Source organism: Athene noctua, chromosome 1 (genome assembly GCF_965140245.1).
Source record: "Athene noctua chromosome 1, bAthNoc1.hap1.1, whole genome shotgun sequence".
In the NCBI taxonomy this organism is placed as follows: domain Eukaryota; kingdom Metazoa; phylum Chordata; class Aves; order Strigiformes; family Strigidae; genus Athene; species Athene noctua.
In genome coordinates this window covers 178,985,932-179,008,968 of record NC_134037.1, presented here as the reverse complement: position 1 = coordinate 179,008,968, position 23,037 = coordinate 178,985,932, and the positions used below count along the sequence as shown (strand labels likewise).

Sequence of the window (23,037 nt, the reverse complement as noted above, 5' to 3'; positions counted from 1 at the left end):
TTTGCTTTGTTTCTTGATGAACCACTTTCCCCGAAAGCCCACCAAAACTGCCATTTAGATGCTGTGTTTTTTGCTGCAGAAAACTTACTAAATGAAAACGTCACATCAGGCCTTTCTGAGCAGTTCTATGAGAGTAGCTTTAATATGAAAAGCTCTATACAATCATCTCTGAAGAGGTGACATATGCTCTGGCATAGCCCTCCCTGCTCAAACCATCAGCCAGCAGAACTGTAACAGGGTTTAAGTTCACAGATTTCTCAGCGCTAAAGCCAGTTCAGGGGTGTGGTACCTGTTTTGCAGAAAAGGGTTTTTTTTCTCAGCTAATGCTTTATATTCTGTGGGTAGGCATTTGACTTCTGCAGTACTTGATCATAAAGAAAGTGCATTGATATGGACTTAAAAGCTGTTACTATTCACTGTGTCCTACACTCATGTCCAAACAAGCTACATAATTGTGCAAAAACTGCAAGGCCACTGTACATACACATATATATACACATCTAATAATTTAAGTGTTAGGAATGTATTTTTCATTTGCTTATTCCCATTTCACGTTCTCCTGAAGCATTAACCTTCTGTACTGAGGTCTTGTCAGATGTTTGTCGGTGGTTTAAGATTGCATTCCAAATTCTGCAGAGAAGGCCACCCCTGGAGGAAGAAGAATGGACAACAGTTAGGGAGAATGCCCTCATCTCCATTACTTTAAAGGGAGCAAGAAGTATAACATAGAAATTCCAAGGATATACCAGTTATGAACGTACAGAGAAAACACTACCCTTTCTTTAAGGTAGTGTTCAACTTCTCCCAGGCAAGCCAGGGGTTAACAGAATGATGATGAAAGGACTTGAATCAAAGGGTAAGAAAAAAGTTCTTTATGCCTGTTTTCCATCTGATTACATTGTCCCAAAGGGGGCAGAAATAGCTCCCAACCTTGATAAATGCCAGAATGTAGCTGGCTTGAAGCACCCTATGTGTAGTTGTTACACTGCACCAGTTAAGATGTGAAAGTTTAACAGAAAATTAGAGATAAAATTCACAGCAGTTGCCCCTGAACTGGCACTGACCTATTTGAATAAGCTAAAAAAGTTTTTTTACAAACCATTTTAAGCTCTTAAGTGCCTTCTTACCGCAGTTGAAGATACCGCAGATCATCTTTAGTGATATCATTAAGGACAGCACTTAGTGTATAATCTTCTTCAGCAAACTAAAAGGCAAATTTATTCCTAAATTAATACTCCTTCTTTGAAACCAAACGTCTAATTATGAATACACTCACTTCTTTTTTAAAAGGTGATTTTTGGGGGTTGGTTATTTTTACCCTCTTAATGGCATCCAGGTCTGCTCCTTGTTGTTTTAGCCAGTTCCTGAGCTCAGGGTCTGCATTCTCTCTAAAAGTTGCTGCAGACCATTGTGAGTCTTTAACAGAGAACAAATGCATAGGTTAATACACCTCAAAACTAGGGCAAAAGTCGTTGTTTTCAGACTACTGAGGCTTAAAGTAGACAGTCTTTTATCCTCTATATATGTGTGCACAACTGTCAAAGCATGCAGTATCTCCTCATACCTTCAGGCTTAAGTTTTAATCGAAGCAAGTGTAATTCCTGAGTTTTCTGCTCCAAAGACTGTCGTAAGAGGGACTGATACTCTTTCTCCTTCTGAACGAGGTTTTCCAAAAGCCTGTTAGCATGAGAGATCAAACACAACCATACTGAGAATAAGTCTTAACTGAAATAAAATACTTTTCATTTTTAATGACCACAAAGGACAGAGATCTGTGAGAGATACTGTCATAAGTAACATATTTCATGGCTCACAGATTTCATTTTGGTTGTCAGACTCAGCTTAGCTGTGGCACTTTGAGGCTTTCATCTTTGCAGAATTTAGTAAATAGGTTGTAAATTCTGTTCCTATTGTTTTTGCAGCCTCCCTGGGCAGAGTTGCTGCCTTTATAGTGTAATTTACTGCTGAAGAGTATAACACCAATGTTTTACCAGGGACTTTCTGATCACAGATTAACATCACCTCCAAAAAGAAGAATGGGACCTTCAGCTGTTAACATGCTGGCAGCAGCCTACAGCTGTAGCCCATGAGAAGCAGGGCTGGGGCTCTGCTTGTGCTGATGAGCAGGAGGCCTGTCCCAGGGCCTGTGGGGCAGCTCTGGCCTCTCCTAGCAGGAGGTGCCAGCCAAGGAGGCAGGAAGGAAGCTGGCACAGTCGCACAAGCCAAATTACTTAACGGTAGAAATCCAACCTGACATTCTGCAATTAAAAAACTAATTACACAGAAACAAAAGTTGTACTGAAGGCTGGTGAGTTGTTATACCGGTGCTGCTAGCACATTCTGTATCCATTTGTTTTCCTGGAAGATCTGCTTTATCACGAGGCAGCGTAGGAGGTGAGCAGTATTTATTATGTACATACACGTCACTGCAGAAAGCAACGTCTGAGAGCTTTTCAAAGACTGCCTGAAAATAAATCCACAGTCTGTCTAGGCAGGTTACCTTAAGGTCTCTTGCTTAAGTCTGCTCAACTCCAGGCTAAGCTGCTGCTGCACCTCATGTGACACCATGGAACTAAGGGTGCTGACTCCTGATGTCATGGCTTGATCCTCAGCACTGTTTTGTTCAGTGGGCTGGAAACTGTCCTCCACTTCATCACCGTCCTTGTCCCCACCTTCTGTTTCTGATGCTGGCTCAAAGTGAGCTCGAAGCTCTGGTTAAAGGAAATAATGTAAGAGTAAGATTTTTTTTTTTTGGACAAGTCTGTCTTCAGAGAGTGCAGTCTGTTCTTTACTGCTGCAGGTAGGGGAGCTTCAGCCGAGCATGGGCACTGTTTGTAAGTGGGGTTTATTGCAATACTGAGCAGGGGAGTAGCAAAGCCTTACACAAGCTGGACCACAGATCCTCTGGCATTAACTCAAAAGTAAGTATGAGTGGCACTGTAATAGCTCTGCTGTGGCATATCAGTAGGGGTAGGTAGCTGTAGATGACAGCTAGAGAGGGGACAAATGTATTTGTGATTAAATGAACAAGAAGACGATAGGTAATAAATGCATTAATGAGAATCTCTTGAAAGCTTTCTTTAAAAAAAACCAAAACAACAAAAAACCCCAGTTATTTTCCCCTAATGCCTTTGACCTAAGATTTTATAGCATGCTTCCTCTCTTCTGGGTAGCATTTCTAACCCCAGTTCTCTCAGAACTTCCTGGAGGTGGCCACCCTTTCCACCACAGACCAGCCAACATTTTTCTCCTACAAATGAAGCCCTAAGAAATGTGGCCAGTCTGGCTTGAAAGCCAAAGCAAAGTTGGACTGAAATGGCTCACCATCACCAAGTGCTTTCAGAACATTTTCATACTGGAAGGGGGCTTAGCACTTCAAAGAGTTACAAAACTACTTGCAGATTTCCAACTTGGACTTATTTCTAGACAGCTCTTAGTCATTTATCCTCCTCCTTTTCGATGGTGGTGAATTTTCCTACTCTCCGTCTGTAGGCCAAAATCATACTCCTCCTCATATTAATGCACTCCCTTCTCTGCATCTGTTCTGCAGCTCAGTCACCATTTTGCCGAACAGACAACCAGACCTGTGCAGTGTTACCCACCTTGGATGCCACTGAAATGGTGTACAGAGTAATCTTCTTACTAGAAAAGCTAGCTAACAGATTAAACATCTAAGATGGTCCAATTGCTATAACTCTTTGATATGCAAACAGCCAGGTTCCTCCCCCCCCGCCCCCCGCCTTTCTTAATCTTTTAAAAAAAACAAACATATATTTTAAACTGCTTAGATTTACCTGGAATAAGAATAGTGACTGCTGCTTGGACTGCACGGCGAATTATATTATCCATTGCGAACATCCAGTGAGGCCTTATTAAATGATTTCTTAATACTTTGTTCACCTATAAATAAATAAGCAAGTAAAAGTAGCTGCAAACAACATCTGCTTACATCTTAGGAAAGACAAGCTTGTTTTTCAACAGTCAGATGAAATCTTATAAAGTAACAACTGCCTGAGTTACTAAAACACTCCCACCTTTGAAAGTCTACACAACAAATTTGACAGTTTTAGGCTGGAGCTTTCAAACCGTACCCAGACTGACATTCAAGCCCCTCTACGGTACAAGGAGGAGTAGAACAGGACATAAACATAGGATCTAGAGCAAACTCCAGAGCTTATGGTCAACGCAGGGGCAGCACCTCAAGCACCACCTGCCTTGGCTTCAAGGCCTACCCGGGAGTGCCCACCTGAAGCTCACTGAGGCTCCAATACACCAGGGCTCTGCATCCAGCCCCAACTGCCCCTCTGAAGGGCTCATCTAATGCCCGTGGCTACACCCCAGGCTTGTTCCTAGAGCCAGGGAATCTTCAGCACTGGCGATCCACAGGTCACCAGGCAAAACCTGACCTTCAAACACCTTCAGACTTTCCTTAGCTTTCCATAAGATCAGTCACCGTCACTGTCTACTGCATGCTGCCCACGTCCTCCCACCTCCCCCAGCAAGCACGTGAGCTTCTGAGGAACTGGGGCAGAAAATGGCTGTTGGGCATGAGCAGGGTAAGAAGAAAGGGGGGTGAGGAAGAGTGGAGAAGCTGTCCAGGAAGAACTCTCACCCTGCACTAGGCAAGGGACTCACCGCATCCTGAAACCCAAACAGCACCAGATGAATCTGATTGATGGAAGTGCTGTCAAAATCCAAATCCATTTTCAGCTTGGATATGGTAGAAGCCATCACTCTCTGCTCTGGAGAGTGTATGAAGTCCCTTAAAATCCCAATAATTTGCTTGATGTGGGCCACTGAAAGTTGAAGTTCTTCAGAACTCTGGAGAAAAGATAATGAATGTATAGCAAGTAAATTCCAGAGACATTAAACATCTAATTAGCAGCATTAGTATTTTTAGGGTTACAATTTATAGCTTTGCTCATGTATATTTCACACTGATGCACAGAAATCACAGACCTTTTGTTTCTGAAAAACCTGTGTTTTCTACCTTTTTCTAACTTAAATTTTTTAAATAGTAATTCCTATTTTCCAAAAAATAAGTCTACTGCTACTGTGGCTGTCACAAAGGGAAGAGGGTCCAGAGAATACCTGCACATTTCTGCAATGTACTGCAGAGGGCAGCACTCCTCCATAAAAACAGCAGAGTGGCTTGAGATAGAGAAATTTTTCAGATACGATCTTTTCAGTAAGCAGAATCTGGATTTATATCTAATTATGCATCATTTGATCTCCACAGGCAAAAAAAAAATGCTTATATATACATTTATCATAAGTCAGAACAATGTCTAAGATTGCACAGTGATAGGATTTAAGCATTCATTCTATGATTTGCTGTCCATAACCCCCACAGTTAAAGCAATCCAAGTGCCTTGTAAGAACAACCTGTATAACTAAAAGGTAAAGGAAGTATTACAGAAATTATGGAGATGATTACAGCAGTGCTGCAAAACAGCTGGAGACTGAGGTAGGACTTGCTGTTACTAAATAATCCTTTATCCTGGAAAATATTTAGAGCTCTGGTTATTTCTGACTAAGATCTCACATATGAATTTTAGTCCTCTGTAAGGCTATAAGCTATTTTGCAGTTTAAGCTCAGAGCAGAAATTAACCCCAGCTGCCGCCCCAGCCTGAGTTTGTGGGCCTTTCTCTTGGGCCTGTAAAGCTCTACAGGAGCCCCCGTCGCGTGGGGTGAGCCGAGCTGCACCGTTGGGCAGTTTGCAGGAGAAGGGACTCATGGGAGGAAGCAAACCCCTGCGCTGCATGGAGCCGGCTGCCTGGGCTGGGCTGGACCAGAGCTTCCCCAGAAGCAGCACCCAGTGCCTTTGCACCAAGACCAAAGGACACCACAAGTCCACAGGCTCCCCTTTATGTACATGCAACCTAGGTGAAAAACCATAGCTTTGGTACGACCAGGTTATGCCAGTGGCACATTAGAAGCAGACATTAAGAAGAAAAGGCTAAGCAGTCAACTATTACTGGTGTGTGGCATTGCTTGGCTATAGGTTAACCAAATATACGATTTTTCTTGCTCCTCCTTACAGTCACTAGACCTACCCACTCAACCCTTCCCTCTACAGAAAATCTGCCTTAGCTTTCTTAAGATTCAGGTACTGTGTTCTTGGCACCTAGTTTATGTATGTTTTGAATTAACAATTGTTAACCAGTTCTCTAACCTTAAAGCAAATGATACCTATTACTACCTGGTGTTCCATTTCCATGTCCTTAAAAGTCAAAACAAAACACAATGCCAAAACAAAACACAACATCAAAACCACCCAACCCACCAACATCAGGCCCCCAACCCCACATCAAATGCTCCAAAAAAACCAAGAGCCCAGCAGCAGGCAAAAGGTGGTTTTTGCTATCCATTCAGACAATAGCAAACAGCTCACATAGTTACAGATCTCAGAGATTAAAGATATTCAGCAGGAACAATCCACGCACCTTCGTTTATTAGGTTTCAGAAAAGGAATGATACTACCTAGCTTGTCTTTTTCCTTTTTGACAAGGAGAGCTGAAGCAAAATTACCTGTGCAATACAGTCCTGCAAATTGGAAGCAACTTCATTCTGTTCTTCCTTAAGGATTTTATATAGGATCGCTCGACGTTCACTGTCCTTCCGCAGCAGAAACAGACCAGAATCCTTATCCTCAACAGAAGGAGAGGTGCTCCTGTCCTCTGAGGCCGAGCTCTCATCAGGCACGCTGCATCAGCAACGGGGCCCCACACCCACAAGAGAGACCTCAGCATTAGTGACACGGCAGTACTGTCAGAAGTGAGTGGGGATACATACTTCAGAAGTTAAGAGAGTTAAACTACAGCAGAGGATTGATCAGACTGTTAAACACTAATTCTGAGATAGAAGATGGTTCAGATCCTCAGTAGGTATATACCCCACTGAAGACAAAAGCACAAGGTTGATTTTATCCTGCTAAGAAGCTGACACTAGTCTCACCCAGCACTGGTTCAGTTTTGGGGAGGAACGCTGAAAAGCCTGGACTGAGGTAACTACTCTTTTTTTTTTTCTGGCCCCATACATTTGGAAGTGTTTTGTGCTCTCCAAGCACCAGAACCAAGAAACAGAACGTTTCTGCTGCCTCTTTCTCACATTTTCTTGAGTGAGTACATGGAAGGGCCAACTCTTCTAACTCCTGAATCCGTACCCACCCAGTCAATAAGACTGACATCTATTCACTGGGGAGGGACAAGTATATTAATACATGGAAATCTTAAGGAGAAGGAATCATTGTTCATTAATTAAATATAAACAATATTTGAATTAACTGGTAACTTGCCTATGCAACTCGCTTGCCTGCTTATCTAGACATTATGTGAAAAAGTTGCTCTCAGATAAAATATAATGTGAATTAAATCCATGTAATCTCTCACGGGTGTTAAGCAAAAAGCAAATGCTTTACCTTAGTAAATGGGAAACGGGATGTTTTGTCTGAATCTCTGAAATGGATCTCTTTGGCCTTTCGAAAAACACGTCATGCTGTACATCAGAGTCTGGTGAAACAGAGCCATGCTCACTGCTGCTACTGCCAGCCTGTTCTCCATGGATCGGCAGCGGGAGGGATGTATTACGATTGTAGTCTAGGAACAGACATTGTAAAACATGTAACAGAACTAGGCAGGAAAGAGCAATGTGCTTGGAACAGCCATGATCATCTTCAGTGATATCAAGACCTCATTTTGCAAAATGGCTGAGGGAGAGGTAACTGTTGATAGAAAGCAGCAATATAACTCAAAATCATTATATGTGTAAACCACAGAAGGTGTGAATGAGCTAACTGCTGAACCCCAAAACAGCAAAGCAACTAGATACTCAGATGAAACACCATTTCGTTACACTCTCTTGCACACACCCACTCACACACACACATATATATATATATATATATACACACACACACACCCCCTTAGTGCTGGTCTCACAAAGTGGTACAACTGGATAACAGCTGTTTAAAGAGCCTGAATCACAGCAATAGGCTACCATCAGCTGCTGCACTGGCCACACCCCTAAGCAGAGAGCAGTCTGCTACCTGTCCTCCTCACCTCTGCCTGACTCTGGCAACGGACAGATATTTGCTCTGTTTCCAACTCCTAAGGCATCTGCCTTGCTCACATGTCCCCTTGCCCTCAGTAAGGAGACTCTTTCTTAGCACTAGCCTGAAGAACATCTCTCGTCCCTTTTCAATTCGTCTTGAAAGTAAGAAGAAATAAAAAAAATAACAGATATTGAGAGCTTGCTATAATCCTGATTGCCAGTTTGCAGCTGTGTGATAGGAAAGGTAAGGAAGTTCTGTCAACTCAAAGCACATACATCCGTGAAGTTAAAATATCAAAAAAGTTTTTGATGCTTGTCGCTACAAATTAAGTGGAGGTGAGGGAGGAAGAGAGCTAGAAGTTAGAAGTTGTTCAGAGAGCTCTGACATACTCCATGGTACATGACTGATGTTCAAATGGCTGAGGTTAAACAGTCACAGAAATGAAACAATATATATCACCTTGTGAGAACTGGTTCAAGGCGTCTCAGTAGTACAGAAAATTGAAAGTTGCTGTCCCAGGAGTAAGGGTTGAAATATGTTCTGCGCTGTCTTTATTATTGGAAAGAAAAAAGGGATAGAGACAGGATGGAAAAGGTGGAGGCAGACCTGAAGAAATTCGCAGTGAGGGAAACAGTAAAGGGAGGAGACAGTGTGAACTGCTGCAGCTGAGACTCAGGCAACTGCTGGGCCAGGACCTGACTTACACCCCCAAACTCCCCTTGGAAATGGCTGCGGCAGCCAGCACAGCGCTCCCCAGCTCTGGCACAGCCAAGTGCACTTGTGGCTGTGGCCGTGTTGCCTTTCCCTCCCCTTACCCAACAGACAGTTTTTATAGCATTTGCCCAATCTGGTCATGCCCATGGCCAGCACTGAGCTTGCTTCTTGCTGCAGCCCAGTGCTTAACCCTGCAGCACCAGATCCTCAGGCCATCTGAAGGAGCTCCATAACCTCAGTAGTGAGGGTGAGGAGAGAGGAAGGAAAGCAGGCGTGGGGGTTGTGTAGAAGACAGCTGCACCTCTTGCTTCCAGGGTAGTTAACAAGGCAAACTCCACTCTTTCTAATGCCACGCAATTTTTCCAGGAAAATGTCCTCAGGCAAGGGCTGGAAAGGCCACAGGAGAGCCCTGCTGCAGTGGGGCAGAAGGCCGCAGCCTGTCAACAGCACCTGACTGCCACTGCCCTGGCTGAGCAATGTGAGCTCTCCGATTACCCCAGTGTAACTGCAGGTGCTGCAGTTCTCAGTGCCCCTCAGGACAAGAGATGATGCCCATTTCTTTGCGGAACCCAATTCAGCTAGATATTGCAAACTATTTGTTAGTTTTTCCCCTTAGAACTCAATTCTTTCAAACGTTCCTTGCTGAGTGGGCAAAAACTCAAAAAGGGAAGCACTTCAGTTTGCATTGGGCGTGTGTGCATGTGTCTGCAGACAGGGGAAAGAAGCAGCAAGACCAGCGGCTTTGCCTGTTTTTAAATGGACAGTTCCTTCAAACACTAATGATTTATTTGGCAGGTCTATATTAAGGTTTATTATCTTATCAATGAGAAAGTGGCTGATATGGGGGGTGGGGGGGAGGAACACGCTAGGCAGATAAACCAAAACAACTTGCTAAACAGCTAATTCAGCACCCACATGCCAGATTTCCAAGTTATGTATCAAGTATGAAAATGCTGATCCATGTAGATCCAAACACCTAATAGACTCCCATTTTCAGGTGCCAAACACCTACCCTATAAAACTCAGATCTCTGAAGTGTATATAACTGAATCTAAAATGTAGAATTGCTTTGGAAAATCTTCACCAAATGTATTTTTTCTAATTTTAATTTACTGTAAATGAAGCATTTATGACTGGGAAGAAGAAAAATTGGTTGGGAGGTTTCAGCAAGCAAACTGCAAAATAAGACACCATATTTTGTGGGAATTGTTAAATTTAAATATGTCTAACTGCAAATCACAGGCCCTTTCAACAGTTGAGTTCCTGCTGCTTTCCTGGCACAAGAAATGTCCTTTGTAAAAGAGTGCTTAATGATTCCAATCTTTTATGTAACACTTAATGATGATGTTGATTTTAATTTGGCTGATAACTCCTTACCTGAAGGCTTGAATGCAATTCTGCTTTTCTTGCCCTTGTTTACTTGTTTCAGGAAGGAATCTCTGAGCAAATCAGATGCTGTAACACGTTTACTAGGATCAGGTTCAAAACAGAGCAAAATAAAGGCCCTTGTTTCAGCAGACAGTGATTCTGGAATCTCGGGATGAATCTTAAACATCCCAACCTGAAAACAAAACACAAATTATTTTTACTAAAGAACTGCTGGAAGACCATGGGCCAAAGCTTTCTTATAGTATGGTCTCACACTCTTGCTGATTCTCATGGAAAAGGAGTGATCAAAGCAGTGAAGTGACAACAAGGTTTAATCCTGTTTCACTTCATTGCAAATATGGTATGAATATCCATGTGGTATTACACAAATGTCAAGGTATGGATGTATCAACCATCTACCTTCAGGCAATCTCAGGATCTGGATATTATCCACACCAAGCACTTCAATTGCTGCATCTCCTCCCAGTCACAAATCCCTCCAGCTATCACATACGCTTCCCATCACCCCTGCCCAGTACCATGTCTCTCAGTTGCTGACTCCTCCAGCACATTTGTGCCCAGGAACAGGAATAACTTCCTCCTCTAGCACCGACTGCCTGGGGCCTGCACCTGTTCTGCTCCTGCTGCTGCCAAATTTCCTTGTATGAATGCTCACAGTGACCTTGCCAGACCTTGTCACCACCCCCAGCACTCAGGCCAGATGTCTTCCCTTGCCTCTCAGTGTTATTTAACTGAAAATCACATGATGTCCGAAGGTTTAACAAGATCCCCCACTCTTGCTTTAAGTAATGAAAAACGTGCTTCTACAGGCTGCTCCCTAGTGATTTTTCCAGCTCCTTCACTGCCTTCTTATTCTCTAATGCTAATCTGGCACAAATGTTTTGAAGCGATAGTTGTGTAATACATGTGCACGGTATGGCATGTATCTGGCAAGACTGTGGCTTGTAGTCTCAGCATCTTTACATAAAAGAGGCTCTGGAGAACAAGCAGAAAGATAGCAGCCTCAAGGGAGATAGAAGCCTAGCAGTTAAACAAGTGCCAGTTGCTTTTAAATAATCTCATTATACAGCTGCATTAACACAGTGTGGCACCATTAGGCACTCACACTAGTGGTTCAGCTTCAATGCAGGCTGAAGCAAAAAATGCTGAGCAGTTGTGCTTCTGTTCAAATGACAGTGCAGAATATAAAACGCTAATAATGCATTAAGGCCTTACAAACCCTGACTCTAAGTACATGTAAAACTCAGTATTTCCTGCATGTAACATTTTTAATACACGCCACTTGCTAACCGCTATAATTAAACTGATGTATTTAATAAAGATATTGAATTAATAAAGAAATAAATTTATGTTATGTCCTGTTGGCGGGATACATCTATACATTTACCTTGTCTGATGGAGCATCTTTATCTGATTTGTAAAACCCCATGAGCATTTTGGACAGTGCTTTATACATGGGGTATATAATTTCACCCCTTCGAAACGTCAGCCTGGCAAGCTTTTTGCTTTGGAGCAGAGAAAGAGATAGTCATCTTCTTGCTGTGCTCTGACAACTGCTCTTGACATGTGCGTCTCCATGGTTAGCCCACTCCACCCTGTGCATGCTGGGGACAGGCTCACCCAGCCGGCTTCAGCTGGGGCAGTGCCACAAGCTGATAGCACTCTGGTGCCAGGTTGTACCCTCATGCAGTAAACAAAACCCAGGACAGTCCAAACCAGGACCAGGAAATTTGAATGCATGTCTCTGATCTTATCTCTGTGGCTCAAGGGGAGTAAGTTTTGCCCCAGACATCTGGAAACTCTGTGGCCACGTTAGTTTATCTCCACTGAATGTCATTTGTTTGCACTCCTTTCACACAGAACCAGATGCACACATACTATGCTCATAGAGGAAATACCACACAATGTACAATCAGCCAGGAGTTATTGCCAGTTCTCAGTTCATTCTAGCACCGTTTCTCTACTCTGTCCAACTCTTCGGCCATTTGCAATTTCTATAGTGACTGCACAACCAGACTTAGACCTTTCCTCTCCTCACCTGCCCTATGCACTACAGTCTGCATGTGTGGAGATGAGGACCTCAGAATTTTGATATCCCAAGTTTTCCAGGCTTCTGCTCTTTTTACACGCCTGCCCAGTCAGCCTGTCTAATTCCTGGCTTCAAACCTAGCTTCCAGCTTTCTTACTTTTATCACACAGCAAAAAGAAACCACAGTTGGCAATTTATGGTGCCCAGAAAGAGGCAGTTCCAAGCAGGTCCCAGCAGAGCCAAGAAACAGAAAACAAAACCAAATGCCTGTCTGTAGCACATTAACACAGTCTGCAATAACAATGCTAAAAACTCTGCCACATCCTTGAAGAAAGAAGGGTAAGAAATGTATTTTTACAAATGCCAGTTCTGAGACTTCAGAATACAGCTCTGTGTCTGGAGGTACTTATGGGCAGGATGCAGAGACATGCACAATCCTGCCAGAGCTCACCTCCTGAGCCTGCATAAAGCTCATCAAGCACCCAGAACTGAACCAGCACTTCCTGACAGGTCAATAAATTGTGCTGAAAAAAAAGACATCACTGAACAGTTCAACTACGTGCCAGATACATAAGATAAAAAGGCATCTGCCAACAGAAACGTATCTGACATTTACAGCGATGCGGAAAAAAGTCTCTTTCCGTGGCTCCCTCAGGAAAGCTTTAGTGAGCCAACCATGTTCACCCAGGCAGCTTCCTTTGAGGTAGTGTCACGAGCTGACAGCACCAAGGTGACATACTGCTGAAATAACTACATCAAAACCCATAACCATCCATTTCTTTGCCTTTTAACTGTGGTGCATGGGACAACTCATAAGCCCAGTATGACGCATGACATTATGTGCCAATACTGAACTGCAGCCCAGCTTACTATACTTGTTGATAAAGATTTGATTTTGCTACCATGGTTCCATTAATAATTATGTTAAAGTTCACACAGTGACTTTCAACAACAGACACAAAAGAGTTAAGAATATCAACAATTTAAAACAGTTTGCTGGGTTATGGGTGTGATATTTTCCCCATTATAAGAATGATAACTCTGAAGCATAAGTGAAAACTTAGGTACTTTACTGAAGGTGTACTGAAAACCAGTGGAAGAAACAAAAATTTTCAGTCTGCATATTTGACACATCGTTACATCATAGCTTTTACACTACTGATAGTTTTAGAGTTAGAACAAGTAACGTTTTTCAAATACATTTATTATCAAAACTACCTGAAGCATTCTAAAGTGTTAATTTGTGCATTTGAAAACAGATATACTAAGGGAAACAAAGTACTGGAGGCAACAGTTTACCAAGGAGGTAGCTTTGATCCAAATGACTTAGCATGTAAAATACAGAGTATTTTACTCATTCAGTGCATACCAGGCATCCTGGAAAGTTAGCTGCCCCACCCCCTTTCACCATAGCTTCCTACCATGTTGCGGAGGCTGGGACTTTGAAAGAGAAGGCAAACAGATACTCTGGGAGAAAGGCTTATAAAAAAAGACTTAAAGGAGCAGAAATAACTTGGTTGACATTACTGGAGAGACTGGTTGCCAAGGAGGAAATCATAAACCAAGAGCAGGAGATGATAAAAGAGGGTAGAGAATATTAGGTTTCATAAGTCTTTGCTCATTTTTCAGCTTGCTGCTCTGAGTCATGACCTATTTTCAGCACAAAAATAAATGATCATCCCTTCGAGCAATACAGCTTAGAGCAGAGAAGGATCATTCAGCAAGAATTAAGAACACAGGTCAGACTGTGGCTTTGTGCAAAACAACCTGTGTAACAAAAGGTTACTACCAATTAAATTAAAAAAATAAGTTAGTGTTTGAAAATTCATAAACTCTATAGCAAAAAAGCTGTACTTACTTTAAACATTGCTGCTTGAGGCTCTCCTAGTTCATGAAATGGAGGTTTACCTGTTGCCATTTCAATAATAGTACAACCTAGTGACCAGATATCAGCTGGTGCACCATATCCTCGTGGTCCTTTATCAATGATTTCTGGAGCCATGTACTGCAAGGTTCCTAGTCAAGGCAAAAAGAACAGTCAAATGTTATAGTCTTCATTCTTATTAAAGAGAATCAACGTACCACTAAGCAAGCCAAAAATTGTCAAATGCAACCTGTATAGCCGAAATATTTGACTTCCCATATCAGCACTGAAAACGAGACAAAAACTTACGGTTTTTCTATAAACTGTCTTTTCCTCCTTTTCTAATAAAAGGTTTCAAACTGCTTAAAGTATATTTGCCACATAATCCAAATGCTTCCTCAGAATGTAAAATTATGTTAAACATTTTTGCAGACACTAAATTGTAAAGCTTATGCATGTAAGAGGTGATGAAAACCTGAAACGTGACAGATAGTCTTCATGAGAATAATTTTTCATATGTTTACCCCTATAATGAGAACACTAGTAACAGGGAATTCTAAAACATTAGTTTGATAGGAAGGTATTTTTGCAAATATAATAAAGATAAGATAATTTTTTTAAAGAATCTCAAGTTATACATGGAAACAATGAATGTTTTAATCAAGGTAAGTCAATTACATGGCATCTAAAAAAATAAGGGAACACATCATAAATCACAATTCCAGGAAATCTTTTGAATGTGCTTGGGAAAAAAACCCAAACCAAAAAAACAAAGACAAATAAACACCTATTGAAATTTCTAAAGCTATATAGTTGGCTCTTAACAGATGAATCTGAATGTCTCTAAAGTTTGCCTGTAGGCAGACTGACTGTAATACTAGCTATACTAATAATCAAAAAGAACAGTAAAAATTAAATAAAATATGGACAATTTGGAATCACTGATACTCAATCATTCACTAACACAGCTAACAAGAGGACTTTACAGGAAGACAGTCCACACCAACAACAGAAACCTATAGATGTTCTCAGTGTTTCAAACACCGAAGTACTTTCTCTACATGAATTCCTACAAGCTCTGTTATGACATTTTTATTTTTCTTCTTAAGAATGCAATAAAATTACACTATGGTAAAGCTGTGAACTATTAAGTAAAGGACATCTGGTGAAGATAAAAGGGATTGGATATTACTATGTTCATTAAATGTGACTGCTGTAGAACAAAAGTTCAAGCCACAGCTTTGCCCTCAGGCTATGTCTTGAATGGAGGGATATAATGTTTAAACCAGTAGAAGTCTGATTCTTCAAATCATGTGATTATATTACACAATGCCTAAAACCCACAGAGTTTATGTATTCAGTTAAGGAACAAAACAAATTGCAAGAGACCTTTTAAGACCCTCTGGGCTATAGCTACCTGCTTACTGATTTTAAATCCAAAATGAGAACGTTAGTAAAATATTTATTCTCATGGTAAATTACATCTCTGAGACAGAAACAGGGCTGCAAACATTCAAGAGAACAAAGAAAGGCGGCACAAGGAAAGTTATACTTCCTTTTATTACAGTGTGGTGACTTTTCTTCAGATACCATTTCTATATATATTATCTCTAATTAAACAACCAGTTGCTAAAAAACCCACTAAGGAGTATGTAAAACACAAGCAAAGACAGAATGATCTTCCTATAGTATCTGCTCCAACCATAACAGCAATCAGCCATAATAGTGGATTCCTGAGCCAAAATTAAATTTTGAACTATGACTTTAAATAGCCACAAAAGGGTCTTCCTTCATGACTTCAACTTTTACCTTACAGACATCCTTTATATAAAGTTTTCAGAACATCCTGCAGACATGAGCAGCACAGTATATCTATACATCACAGCATGTGGCAGTGCATCTCTATCCCATGGAGTGTGACTGCAGTGAACCATACTAACAAAAATGGGAAGGACAAACATCGCAGGCAAAACCTGAAAGTATTATTTTCCAGATACAAGAAGAGACCTGTACATATCTGAGAATTATCCATCCAGTTGTAGAAACAAGATGATTCATGAGAAAATTATTTGTCGAGTAATTTGTCTGGAAAAAATGGTGAGACTCTTTAAAGGAATGCTTCAGAAGTCAGCATTTAACCAGCTCTGTTCAGACATACTGTCATTTATGCATCTACCTGTTGTCGCATCTATAAACTGAAGAGATTGCTTCTTGTAGATCTTCATTCTTAACAAAACATTGAAAAGCTGCACTTAGGATTCCAAACAAATTTTTTTATTATTTCCTTTAAAGGACTCCTAACTGAACTCAATTTGATCCTAAACAAAATCTTTACAGCTTTGCAGGAAGTAGATTTGTTTCAAATGCCTGCACCTAATGAGATGTTGATCTCATCAAATATTGATGCAGACATCATGTGCCATGTTCAGATCATGATGTAATATAGGCTCAGTTTCCAATTCACAAGCTTTCTAATAATGAGCAAAAAAAGCTTAGAAAGGTAAGTTATTTCAGAATCTTAGTAATTCTATTTTCATGGCTTCCTTTGAAAGAAAGCGGAAGGAACTGCAGACTCAGCACCAGACAGGTAGTGAGAAGCCTTGATTATCACTGAAATGGAGGAGGTTGTCTTCTGTCTTATACACACATGGCTGATGGTTGTGCCTGTGTACCATTTACTTAAACTGCAGGCCAGTATGAGGCTTGTGATTTGTGATATCAGCCTATGCATAGGGCTACATAACAAGTGACAACATCATGTCCTCTATATCTCTACTGATAAAAGAACTGAGTAATTATGTGACCATATATTCATTTTGCAATGTGGAGCTTCAGCTGTTACTCAGCAAATTCTGTTTTCCCTAAATACTGCAAGTTTTTACTACCTTGTTGTATAGGAAAGCTTTTCTGTAACATATCAGCCTAGTATTTGAATGTAAACTCTTCTTTTTACTGCTGGTAACACAAATTAGCCAGTTGGCTGGGTTTTATAATCAATGCTTCAAAACTGAAAGTATTTATAAGTTTGTGTCTGGTTTTCTGCATTTCCAGACATACTTCAAGAAAGTGTGCATGCATGAGTTACTAGTATCAAGATTATGAAATGAGAAAGTTGCTGTATTCAAGTGTTTCCAGATGTAATTGCAAGATATCAGTTGTTACTTAATGAAAAACACTTAGAAGAAAAAGTATTACCCCATTACACTTAAGTTTTTTTAAAAAGTAAAATGGAAGAAAATTACATTTTAAAAAAATAAAGACAGCAAGCCTGTGTTTAGGGCGATCACACTCACATTCACTCTTCCCTGAAAATAGACAAAATCATGTTTTCATCACAAATCCAAAGAGCCTCTTGGCACTAACTCAAAATCTATCATCAAAACCCTTATACACTGCTATAATAGTCTCACCTGTAAATGTTTCGGTGCATGGATTGATTCCTGCCAGCCGTTTGGAAGTACCAAAATCAGATATCTTTACGACGCCACTGTAGGTGTTGACCAAAACATTATCCCCCTGTGGTTTGGATGAGAGAGAGAGGTAGCAGAGAGGGGAGAAAGATGAGTACAGATTCCAAATCCCTATCTCAATACTCCTTCAAGTTTGCAGTTATCTTTGTAATATACCTTTCTAAAAAGGAATTTTCCAGGAGCACCAGGGAGAAGGGCTTGTTTTATTCTTTCCTTTTGTTTTAAGCTTCCATGAAATCCTATTAAAAATTCTACTTCAGGTTAGAGTAAAACTAACTGGAATAAATAAAATGCAAATCACAAAAGACACACTAAAGGAAAATGTACCTTTATATCTCTGTGTACAATCTGGTTCTCATGAAGATACATAAGGCCTTCCAGAATCTGCTTGGTGTAAAATTTAATTGTAGGTTCTTTCATTGGGCCCCACTTAGATCTTAGGAGAGCTGAGAGGCTGCCTACAAGAGTTAAAAAGTGTATCAAGATAGCAGAATCCCCAAATTAACATGAAACTTTTGAGTCTGGATTAAGCCTTTACTCAGTATCCTAATGCAAGAGAAACGCAGTATCTACAACTAAGCCAAATTCTTTCTAGATGCCTCAAAGCAAATAATTTGCTGGTGCTCTTGATGGGTTATTTTTTTCTTGCCAGCTCATCTTCCACCTCCATGACAGGAATAAATGTTATGACAGAGCTGGATGCATCCCTCTCACTTCAATCTAACAACTTGGAAGACTAGGACTAGAAACCATTTAGCCCTTAATGAAATAAAGCCTAAAGGTAACATTGTATGATGTTATACACTATAATTCATGAACTGCATGCATGTGTAAAGAGAAGCTGATATAATCGAGGTGGGGAGAGGGGAATAAAAGAGGAAAGAGTCTTTTCCTTGAAAATATGGGATTAACTTCTGGAAATACTCAGGCAGAGGAAAGAAAGCTCCTGAAAGAAACCAAGTAATGGATGTTCAGAGTAGGAGATAGGTCATCCACACTTCCCTTACTTGTAATAAATCTAATCTTTTTTTTGAATAACACAAATATTTTAATCACAAAGCAAAATAAAGACAGTTTTGCTTTCTCTGCTCATAATAAACTAAGTGCAGTGGGTCTACCTAATGCCAGACAAATTCAGCTGAAGGGATTTTCAGTCCACACCAACAGCTTTCTGAAGTGAAGTTTCCTCAAAGAATCTTGCATTATCTGAACAGCTGGTTCCTTTTAAAACCATCCACAGAGTTTAAAATATCTGAATTTGTTCAATAATTTCTTGACTTTAGCAACTAATCACAGCACACTCTACTGTGCATATATGAACAGGAAAAAAAGCTAATGCTTTTAACAAGTGCAGGAAAACAGTGGAAGTGTTGGTATAAACTCATCACATCTGCATGCACCGCACATGTCAAGAGAGAGTGTCTCAACTTTCAGGTGAGAAGGTCACAGGAATAAAAAAATTAAACAACTTCCCTATGTTGAATGCCCCAGATGTATTTAATTACACTTTGAATGTTTGTGTCCGGACTTTCCCTAGAAAACCTGAATTTTTTAACCTGGTTTTCTTATTTATGTTTTTATTTTGCAAATTATATTTATACAAGGATTTAACACTCATTCTGACACATCCTTGACACTGAAGAGCAAATAGGAAAAGGGAGATGAAAATAAAACCTAAGGAGGATATAGAGGGACTTCACATCTTAAAATGTAGAGAAGGCTAGCGGAGAAAAATTGGAAATTATGAGCATGGGAAGAATATAACTTTTATCCGTGATCTACCTAGAAAATAGCAGTGCTTTGTATATGGCGGTTACAAAATAATACTTCATTGCTCAATCAGTGGTACTGCTCAACAGAAACTTATCCTAAAAGCTTCAGTCATCATTCAGATGCTCAGGCTAAATGGACTATCCAGCTCTAATTCCTCTATTTTATAACACAGGACTGTTTGACCAAATACTTTCAATTACTTTTCTCTAGGCTTATAATTATTACAGAAAGGGGAGGGTACTGGGACCTGTACACTTCAAATCTATTCTTTATATGAGAAGAATGTCACCTGTAGTTAATGTCTCAAGAGAAAAAGCCATATACCATGCACAAACATATTAAGTGCACATCTATTGGCTTTCACTAAGTTTAGAGTCCCAACTACTTTTGATTCCTTTGAGAGACTAAGCTCAGAATGATACAGACCTCCTGGCACCTGCTCCATAAAAATCTTAATGTATCCATCTTCTGAAATAGATCCAAGATACTGGACAATGTTCCGATGCTTTAAATATTTATGTAGTGCTATCTCTTCATGAAGAGGTTGAGAATACCTATTAAAAAAAAAAAAAAAATAAAATCAAGGATTATCTCATCATGCAGGAAAAGTTTCTAGGCTACACTTAAATGCTAGTTTGCAAACAGAATGGATTTTAGGGATGCTGATGCAATTCTCAGCAAACATCTTGTCTGCGACCTTCAAAATGCAGTGTAACTGGCTGCCTATTCAGAAAAAGTACAGAGGTAGACTTCAGAGGAACCCTGAAGGAGAAACGTGCCCTCAAAAAATTCATACATGCCTTTCTCCTGTATCATTTACATAGTAATGTCTTTGTGTCTGAAGCTCCTTTTAATGCTTTTCCCTCTCCCCAAAAAGAATACAAAAATGAGATACAACTGCAACTTAAAACCCAAAATATGTCTTATTCTAGAATTTATGAGATATATATATATTATAAAACTGTATTATTTATGGTATATATCATAATTTTTCTAAAAAGTCCTTATTCTCAAAAAGATACTGTTGAATACTAGGAGGAAATAATAATTGAATTTCAGTATACTGGGATTTTATAAACTAACCACATAGAAACACATGATAAGAAGAGTGAAGTTTTCTGTAAACAACTGCAGTTTCATTAGTAATGTATATAGAACAATAATCTAGGTCTTACCTGCTGTCTCTCTCAGGTATTTCTTTGATGGCTATTCGGACCTGATTGCTAAGGTCTCTTCCAGCGTAAACTATTCCATAAGTACCTTTCCCTAGAACTACCCTGTCACCATTCTCATCATAATCATATTCATACTGCAAGCAGAAAAGATAAACAAAGCAGCACAGAAATTGTTATCACTAACATTTGACATTACAGAGAGCTTTAACAGCAGTTCTGTACAATACTGCATGAGCACAGCACAGAGTAGTTACTGCAGTACAGCTGTAGCACAGGAGGTTACCCACCAGCCTGGTGCATTACACAACCTGTAAAATTTTCATGTTATTTGCTTCACAAACCAGTCTTCCCTAACCAACTTTGAAATGCATTCACCCGAACAAGGAACACAGCATTAAACCAAATTCATCGAAACAGTGCTGTCACATTCAGTTGTGGTCTCTAAGATTCTCTAAGAATTGCTGACAGAGACTTCAGAATATGTAAATGTATGGAACATAACCTATAATTTTGAAACCAGTGGTTTAATAAATCGATAAAAGTGACGATCTCATTACAGTGCATGGACACTGTTTTAAGACCTTAAACTCTCATTCGAGCTTAGCCACAGCAAAAATAATTTCTGACATATTTCCCTCATTAAGAGCTTTTTTAAAAGGTAAAAAAGAATGCTCATCTACTCTAAGGATGATTAAATATATGAAGTGGTGGTTTCCACAGCTGCTGAAACATGCTGGGTCACATTGTCAGCTGAATAAATCACTGCTGGTTCACTGACTTCAGTAAAGCTGCACTAATTTACACCACTCGTGGTCTTGTCCCATATGGTGATCTTACCACAGAGCTCTCCTACTGTAAAAAATCAGTGAAGCCTATTGATGAATGATGCTTAATGAAAGTACATCCCAAACACTAAATAAAATCAAATTTCTTACAGAAGTTGGGTTAAGCAGCACACCCCTGATTCAAATCAGGGAACTGATAAAGGGCATTGCAAAAAGCACTCTTGCAGAGAGTTAAGAAAGGAATTGGACAGTTTCATAGCCTCAGATATTATCAAGAGTACATAGATGTCCCCTACTATCTTCCCAAATCCAAGAGGATGCCCCGTATGGGAAAGCTGCAGGGTATTCTCTGTGGTTTCATATGAATTCTCTATTGAAAAAAACAAAACCCAAACCTTTTTTACAATGGCCATAACTACTGACACTTCTGCCAATGACCACGTTTTCTGCTTCATCCAATAAGACTCTCATACAGAATGCAGCCTTGAGATCTATTTCTTTGAAGTGTCTTCCCAGTTCATATTGCAGCTCTGGTATTTCAATGTCCATGTGTCACTGACATTTCCCTCCTCTTCACCTCAGCAAAGATGGCAAGTTTCATGCTGCTGTATAAAAGGTGCTAAAGAAAAACCGTCTGTCGTTTATCCTAACAGCATACTCTGCTCAGTGGAACTAAACTTGAGTTAGCACAGTCTTAGTACAGTTTCATTTTCCATGTTTCAGCACTTGACAGTTCATAACATAATCTTGTTATATGATAGGCATAACTAACCCAAAACGCCATATGTAAAACTTGTCGGGTTCTTTGGTGGGAGCATATCCAGCTATCATATGACATAAAACTGTGCAGAAAACCGACAGCAGTCACATTGCAGAATTTAAGATTGACAGCAACCCTATCTGCAACAGACTGGTCCTAAGCCAACTCTATAATTACTGTGGAGAAACCTATGTTCACTTGTCTGGGTCCTATGATACATGAAAATCACTGAGATTTATAGTTCAGTTCTAGTTAGTAGATGGTTTAATATACTCATATACACTTGATGCCACTTTACATTTGCCTCCACTCTTTCCAACAGCTACAAAAATTGAACTGGTTTCTGCTGGTTGCCAAAAATCCAAATATGTGATCCATTGGATGTGCAATTCAACTATTAGTCATGTGAACAAGTGTTCATAGCTGACCTTCTGTATGAATGTGGTAGAGCTGTCTGACCTCTAGGATATCCTATTTGGGGTACAGCAGGTACTCTTAAAGTCATAGGAACTTCTTCAACATCAATATCCAAAAGCAAATACCCTAAGGTAGAAAGGACTGCCAAACTCACCCTCCTTCCAGATGCTAGTCAGCTGTAGAACTAAACTGTAGTTGCTTTCAAATAATACTGCAATCCAAAATGCACAACCCTTTGGGACAACATTCTCATAAGAATTTTGACTGAAATCGTACTTTCTTCCCCCAAACTGTGCCCAAGGTTATTTCTCACTCTTCACAAATATAAACAGTTGTTTTATTAATGGTGAGAACTTTTGCTTTCTCTGTGCTAGTCAAGCCCATCAAGGCCATACAAAGCTGTGTTTTCCATGTTGTCTCTTCTTAAATGTAAGAGCTCAGTCTGCTGAAAGACAGTAAGTGTCTCAGCTCATTTATAAGATAAACAAATTAGTCCTCCCCTTCTGTATCTTGATTTCTGTTTTAATGTCCTGATCTAAAACAGTGAGTACAAGGTGATAACTGTGAAAACGTCAAGATACATAGAATTATACAGATTAAAGATTTT

At 40.0% G+C, this 23,037-nt stretch overlaps 1 protein-coding gene across 2 annotated transcripts in view; it reads right to left on the bottom strand.

Annotated features, from left to right (window-relative positions):
* Window positions 1–115: 115 nt before the first annotated feature.
* The window catches only part of MAP3K15 (mitogen-activated protein kinase kinase kinase 15), a 90,676-nt gene continuing 67,754 nt past the window's right edge, over window positions 116–23,037 (bottom strand). The window contains exons 15-29 of one of the 2 annotated variants that reach the window (XM_074906406.1): window positions 20,469–20,602; window positions 19,720–19,847; window positions 17,848–17,978; window positions 17,461–17,566; window positions 14,045–14,202; window positions 10,146–10,329; window positions 7,422–7,599; window positions 6,533–6,707; window positions 4,636–4,821; window positions 3,795–3,900; window positions 2,501–2,711; window positions 1,556–1,677; window positions 1,319–1,380; window positions 1,128–1,204; window positions 116–648 (exon numbers count right to left, since the gene is read on the bottom strand). In XM_074906406.1, the coding sequence (XP_074762507.1) occupies window positions 531–648; window positions 1,128–1,204; window positions 1,319–1,380; window positions 1,556–1,677; window positions 2,501–2,711; window positions 3,795–3,900; window positions 4,636–4,821; window positions 6,533–6,707; window positions 7,422–7,599; window positions 10,146–10,329; window positions 14,045–14,202; window positions 17,461–17,566; window positions 17,848–17,978; window positions 19,720–19,847; window positions 20,469–20,602 (2,076 nt within the window). In that variant the 3' untranslated portion in view covers window positions 116–530. Of the gene's footprint in view, window positions 649–1,127; window positions 1,205–1,318; window positions 1,417–1,555; window positions 1,678–2,500; window positions 2,712–3,794; window positions 3,901–4,635; window positions 4,822–6,532; window positions 6,708–7,421; window positions 7,600–10,145; window positions 10,330–14,044; window positions 14,203–17,460; window positions 17,567–17,847; window positions 17,979–19,719; window positions 19,848–20,468; window positions 20,603–23,037 lie in introns of both variants that reach the window. The other variant, XM_074906396.1, reaches the window with a different exon arrangement.